Below are 7,246 nucleotides of genomic sequence, written 5' to 3'. Positions count from 1 at the left end.
AATGATGATATTTTAAAGGATGAGAATGTAAATGATGATATTTTAAAGGATGAGAATGTAAATGATATTTTAAAGGATGATAATGTAAATGATATTTTAAATACTGAGAATGTAAATGATGATATTTTAAATGTTGATAATGTAAATGATGATATTTTAAATGCTGAGAATGTAAATGATGATATTTTAAAGGCTGAGGATGTAAATGATATTTTAAAGGATGAGAATGTAAATGATATTTTAAAGGATGAGAATGTAAATGATATTTTAAATACTGAGAATGTAAATGATGATATTTTAAATGTTGATAATGTAAATGATGATATTTTAAAGGATGAGAATGTAAATGATGATATTTTAAAGGTTGAGGATGTAAATGATATTTTAAAGGCTGAGAATGTAAATGATATTTTAAAGGCTGAGAATGTAAATGATGATATTTTAAAGGCTGAGGATGTAAATGATATTTTAAAGGCTGAGAATGTAAATGATGATATTTTAAAGGCTGAGGATGTAAATGATGATATTTCCAATTTTCTCGGTGACGATGTATGATACAGATGTCAGGGTTTTTATTTGTTGGCGGCTAAAAGCAGGAAATAACTTTCAAACTGTTTCTCATGACTGCAGGAAATGCAGCTCTAACACGAACAGCTTGATAAATTGGAACAAGGTCACTCCACAGACTTCAATCTTAAAATTGGGGCTGAATAATTCAAAATGGCATCCTAGGTGTTCGGCTAGGCCCCGGGCGCGCTTCTTTCCTGTTCGCCATGCTTAAAACCACAACCCGCGGGTCAGCTCTGACCAAGGCAGCCGGCGCCCTGGACACTGTGTGCCGTCCTCTCACCTTGTGCAGCCCCCTGATGTTGTCCTCTCCGAACACGCTGCTCAGAGCCTGGTAGAAGCCGTTAGCTGCCCGTCGGAAGCTGTTTTGGTTGCTGCTGGTCCTGCCGCTCCTGCCCGCGTCGGTTGTGCAGAGCAAAGAAGCGGAAAGCAGCACAAAAATCAAGAAAAACCGGATTCCTTTCATGATTGCAAATTCCCCGGGATATTGAGCTCAAGCGTGTATCAAAATGTCTCCAGTAAAGCAGTAGCTTGATGCTCAACCTAGCAAGAAAAGATGAAAGATACTATGATGGTGGTGCTAGTCCGTGCTACATTCAGGGACATCACGGAAACACGAGATTTACTTCTATACCGTGAAGCTTCACGCTACAACGAAATACTTTCGTAATAAAAATTAGTTTTGTTTATAATTTTTTTGTCCAAATTCCAGTTAAAATGTCCACTCAATCTTATAAAGATCATATTCTATAAAGCAGGGTCTAAACAGGGGCAGTAAACTGTAAACATGGGAGTTAAATAAACCAAGAAATATCCATTGCTAATAAATTACATATATATATATATATGTAAAAACTGTGTACAAATTTACTTTTAGAATGGCCAAAATATCTTTCCACGCATTAGGAAGACACCGTGAAATTATTACTAATTGTGACGTGCTTTGAGAGTTATTTTGCGTTCTTTACTTTTCCTATCGTCAGTAAAGCTACCAGTTGCTTTCGCGTGAATTCGAAGTAGGTTAAGGTAATCTAAAGTTTACTGTCGCCATCTTCTGGTCAAATGTTGGTACTGTTTACCTAATTGACTTTTTCCTTTTAAAAATACTGGAATCCTTTTGTCTTTAAAAACTATATACTGTATCATAATTGATCCAGCCTCGGGTTTATTTCCTCTAAATGAGCCAAACTGAGGTATATTTAGTCATATTCAATTGATAGAAAAAAAAAGTTAAATACTTAATTATAAAGATGAAAAGTGGCACATGAGCACACAACACTTGATGAAAGTCTTGACTCTAATCAGCAGGATTCAAAACATACTTCTTCTTTTAGGCTAGGGCAGAGAGAGGGACTCACGTGTGAAAGTGAGTAAACAAATACAGTGTAAAATATTCATAACAAACAAACCAACAATATCTTCTTTACACAGTTAATATGGACTTGGTGCTATAATTTTAGGTTGCCCAAGTTACAATAAGTGTCTGCCAGCATCAAAGAGAAACATTTAAACAGAACCCTCTGCCTGTGAGATGTGATAACATGTTTCAGGAAAAAAATAAATAAAAAACTATTCACCCTACCACTTTGATGGCAGTTGCCCCCTGGGTTCTTATGATTAAAATCCAACACATTTGTAGTCACTAAATTTCAAAGAAGCAAGTGCCTAACCTAACTCAAACAGATGGAGCCATCTCTACCAGAATTAGTCCAGATGACATAATTGAACTTTTTGTATGTTTTATCTACCTGGATGACTGAGCTTTACATCAGGACATTTTTAACCATTTTGGCCAAGTTGTCCTCAGGCTGGTTTGATGAGTAGCAAGTGGCCTTAAGGTCTATAACAATTGTAGTGGACTAAGCCTACGTCGAAACCCAGTCTAAGGTCAAAACTCTTGACCTTTAGAACCTTGTGGGACAGAAGCTGTCATTTCATGTATTTGACTCCATAAATACAGGTTCACCCATCCTGAGACTTTCTTTCTTGAAGATTCAAGTGAAAAGAACACTCTCTTTTTATTATCATTACTATCTTACAAATGTTGATAATCAAAGTGTCTTAGTTCAAACCATTTTAGATGTTGCAGTGAACTAATCAATTTTATTAACTGAGTAATGATTTTATTCTCATGTTAAAAGCTGTGCAGAGTTTATGCATTTTTCTGATTTCTGCTTTTGAATGAGCAAGTGTGTGCGTTTACAAGGTTACAGTCAAACGAAAAACAAGTTGTTATGTTAAAACTGTCATGTTTTAGAATCCTCTCAGACGTAAATAGAGATGTTTTGCACCTGTTTCTTAAGGCACGCCAAAACAGAACCCTCTCGGTCTGTGAGAACATTTCTGAGCTGTCTCATAACAATTCTCGCTGTCTCTAACCTCTTACGTCACAAAAACACACCCCTTCTGGTCGTTTCTGACCAATGAAAAATCCCAAAAAGTGAACCGGGAAAGAGTCTTTAAAATGTCGGTACTTCCTGGTCTACAGGGACTCACAGGGACTCAGAGACTCACAGAGTTTTCGGAGAGTTCGAGAGTTCAGAGTTCTGGAGTTCTGATGGAGTGCTGTGGGAGTTCCTGGCATGACAACAAAGCTCTTCCGAGTTCCATGGGATTATAACATTTCCACTGAGGTGAGCTGTGGCGGACAGAATCTCGCCGCTACTCCGGACGAGTAACAGCATCCTACGGAGACGCTGAAAGGGTGCGTTAAACGGAATCTCGCCTGAGACATCTCCAGGTAAAAGAGTCGTTTTCACCACCTAAGTGTACTGTGAGGAAAAGCTGAAGAAAGCCCGGAGAGTGCCGTTCTGTTTTGACACTCTACCTCAAACACCATCTTTCTCCCCTTTAAACTTCATCTTTCATCTTAAACTTTTCTATCAAGTAGAAATTCTCCCAGATATTTAGAAATGTCTGTGTAAAGTGCTTACCCACATTCATGTGGGTAAAAGATCATAGTTGTACAGTTATAAATGTCTGTTGGTGCAGCAACGGAGAAATCATGGCCGTATGATTTTTCCTGATTGATTGCTTTGTTGTTATTTTCATAATTTGCCAAATTAATGTAAATGTTTGATGTTAAATTTGATTCTGTAAATAAATGACCGCATTCATTTTGATGGGTCAAATTTAAATGACGTCTCACTTTGCATTTCCTTAAATTCAGTGCACGTTTTATTCAGTCCAGAAAAATGAGGAACTCGCGTTAAACGATGAATACATCCCAGCATCTGTTCATCTACAAATTGGTGGCCCGTCACGTGCTCATAAATGGACTGTAACTAATGTGCTAATTGATTTTCATGTTGGCATGTGTTATAAAATAACAGTTAATCCGTGCGTCTTTACGCAGCGCTTGGAGCTGCACCGCCTGAAGCGAAATGCTGCATGTTTTTAAGCGTGTTGGTCTGTGATGCTCAGAAAGCTCACAGAGAAGCTGAAATTGAGTCACAAGTCTTTATAAAGCTGAATTGTACGTCTGTATGTGTAACTTAAGCTGGCTTTGTGCTGTGGAAACGCTTTATTCTGTTTAAAACTGTGTTCTGAAACGCTGTTCTGGTCCGATTCGGTTCTGGTTCCGACTCGGTTCTGGAGCTTCGAACGAGTTGTTTTAAATAGCTAGAAAGACGTTTTGTCACGGAGCGCCGTTCTCTGTGCAGCTCAGGGGGTTGTTTCGTTACAATTTTTAACAGAAAAAGTGCATTTTGATGGTTTAAATGACGAAAAAGTGACGAACTATTTTACGCTAATCTAACTTGCTAGCTGGGGAATACGCTTCGTGGTTGGTTGTTTGCTGCTTTGGAAAGCTCTGATTTGCTGAGAAAGGTTGACTGACGTCACCTCCCCTCACCCCTACGCTGCGTCATTGGTTGAGAAAGACCGTGTGTAACGTTCTGATTGGATGAGGGAAGTGTCAATCACGTCGCCCGGAAATGAAGACTCGTTTTCATAGGGAATAAAATCTGCTTTTTAACGCTGGAAAGCGCGTTAAAGCTGTGTTCTGAAACGCTGTTTACATTCATTCGAAGCATATTCGCTGAAAGTTTGCCACGTTTGTGTAAAAAATCCGTTCAGAAGTGTTGGTTTTCACCGAAGCAAGCCGATGCTAATTTTAGCTAATAAGCTAACGACCGGACGCCACAGGAAGTTATAGCACCCCTAGTGGACGACACAAACAGTGTCTGAGTTAAAATAGTTGAGGATCTGCTGACATCTTGTGGAGAAGACGTGGGATCACAGGTTTTCACTTCGTTTTTAGGTGAAGAGTGACATTAAACGTTTTTATTTTCCTGAAAGGCAATTTTTGGGTTAAAAAACTTCCTCAAAGCTGAATAAACACTGTTATCTTGCATTTTAAAAGTTATGAAGGTATTTATGCTGAGAGCTTTTGCCAAACAAATTTTTATTCACTGGTAAATCCTTGAGAAACGGGTACATAATAAAAATTTAGAAACTTTTAAATAAGATACAGTTACAAATATTCACAGAGTTGAATAGTTTACTCATTTTGCTAGAAGATAACGCACGTTTAATTGATAATTCACTAAATAAGAGTAAAACTTATCAGGAAAAAGAGATTTTCTGGTTTATTTTACCACCTAAACATTTACATCTACTATTTAATTTCTAAATAGCAGATAATGGCGGACGGAGAGGGAAACACTGACCCCTTACAATCCGAGGATGTGGTCCAGACAGCCTTACACATTTTGACAAATTCAATTCTTGGCAAAACTTTGGAGGACTTGCAAGTCCTTGATGACGATCAAAGACATGAGGAGCTGCAGAGTTTATCAAGAGCAGCTACAGTGAAGGAAGACTCAAAATCAAGCCGCATACGGTTAGCAAAAATCTCTCTGCTTCTGAAGGCGGAATTAGACCGTTTGGTAGTAGAAAAGGGCGTGCTATTCAACGGATATAAGTCTGAAAAAGAGAGGTGTGACGAATTGATAAGTGAATCTGAGGCGCTGCAGCAACTCCTTGAGGCTGCTGAAGACCTCTCAAAGAAAGAGCTGTCAGAACAGGCTCAATCATATGAGGAGAAGTGTGCCGAGCTGATAAGTGAATCTGAGTTGCTGAAACAAAAGATTCAAACTGATAAGGACCTCTCAAAGAGAGAGCTGTCAGAACAGGCTCGATCATATGGGGAGAAGATTGCGGATAAGGAACGAGCGTACCAAGACGCGTGTGCAGATAACAATGAGTTACAAGCACGGTTGCAAACCGCTTTAAGGGAGCTGGCCGATTGCAAGGCGGAAAAGGGGTTAATAACCCGGAGTTGGCTGACTTTACAAGGTGAAAATCAGTCAACAAATGAGCGTCTGGCAGCTTGTGAGGAGAAGTTAGCTACAGCTACAAACCTGTTTTCTGACATGGAGCTAGCTGGCTCGAGACTCAGAGACGAGCAGGGTCAGCTACAACCACCCCAGACAGGTGCTGTTGCACCTCCTCCCCTTAGCCCCGTTTCAACACCCCCAACCCGGGGGATAAGGACGGGTCTGCACCCATATGCACCTCCTCCTCCTGACGCCAGGCAGTCAACTCCACCCCCATCTCAGGTGGGGTTCGACCTGCACCGGTATGCACCTCCTCCTCCTGACGCCAGGCAGTCAACTCCACCCCCATCTCGGAGGGTGGGGACAGACCTGCACCAATATGCACCTCCTCCTACCAACCCTTATCAGCCACCCCCACCCCCACCATGGGCAGTAGGGGCAGGACTTGATCAGTCTGCACCACCAGTCACACAAGTTCGACCGGTGATACAGTCTCCTTCAATGGATGACTTGCAGAAAATCTCAAAATATGTGCAACGCTTCGTTCCCGGCCCTATGGGGTCCGCAGGAACAAAAGCGTATCTCAAAGATCTGGAGTTCAGATTGAGATCTTATCCTAATGCTACGGTAGACGATAAGATAAGTCTGATACGGCTCACTTCAGACAGAGACGTGTTCACCTTCATCGAGCGTCTACCTGATGCAAAGAGGAGGGATTACAAACTTCTGTGTGGAGCTTTGATCAGAGAGTACGACCCCTGCACGGGGCCTGCTGGTTTTCCAGCTGCAGACAAGGTCACGCAGGGCAAGACTGAACATCCAAAAGTTTATTACAAAAGAATCTTCCAAGCCTATTTTGGTAACAGAAATGAGACCGGAATGGAAGAAGATGATGGTTTTAAGTTTGTTTTCAGCAAAAATCTCCACTCTGATTTTAAAAAATCAGTACAAATGATGGCAAATTTCAGAGAAAAATCCATCAGTGAGATTAAACAGTGTGCTGTGAATGTGTTTGAAGCATGTTCTCATGCTAAGACGCCCATAGAAGTGTTTCCTAGTGTAAGGGTTAAACCCCTCCCTCTTGAACTAGAAGGACGACGTGCTTCGCCGCCTCCTCCTAAGAAGAAAGAGAGAAAACAGTCTGTTCAAGCTAACAAACCGCGTACTGAAGGTGCACGCTGGGACAAAAAGGCTCCTCTTTCAGAGGAAGCCAGTGATTATCGAAAAATGGGTGAACGCAGGACGCAACGATATGAGAAACCATATCGGCAGGGGCAGTACGTAAAGGAAACCCCGCAAGACGTACCTGACCGTCCCCCACCTCGGACGAAACGAACCGAGGCGAAAAAATCACAAAAGTTCCAGAAACAAGGCCCTACACCTCTGAGCTCGGAAGAGAC

General features: G+C 40.9%; 1 protein-coding gene across 1 annotated transcript in view; it reads right to left on the bottom strand.

Annotated features, from left to right (window-relative positions):
- LOC119413328 (bri3 binding protein) overlaps nt 1-1,148 on the bottom strand; it is a 4,186-nt gene extending 3,038 nt beyond the window's left edge. The window contains exon 1 of the mRNA XM_037680369.1: nt 851-1,148. Coding sequence (XP_037536297.1) covers nt 851-1,033 — 183 coding nt within the window. The 5' untranslated portion in view covers nt 1,034-1,148. The remainder of the gene's footprint in view (nt 1-850) is intronic.
- Between the last annotated feature and the right edge of the window lie 6,098 nt (nt 1,149-7,246).

The sequence above is a fragment of the Nematolebias whitei genome, chromosome 8 (assembly GCF_014905685.2).
Source record: "Nematolebias whitei isolate Nwh7 chromosome 8, NemWhi1, whole genome shotgun sequence".
NCBI lineage: Eukaryota > Metazoa > Chordata > Actinopteri > Cyprinodontiformes > Rivulidae > Nematolebias > Nematolebias whitei.
This window is presented reverse-complemented; position numbering and strand designations above follow the sequence as displayed.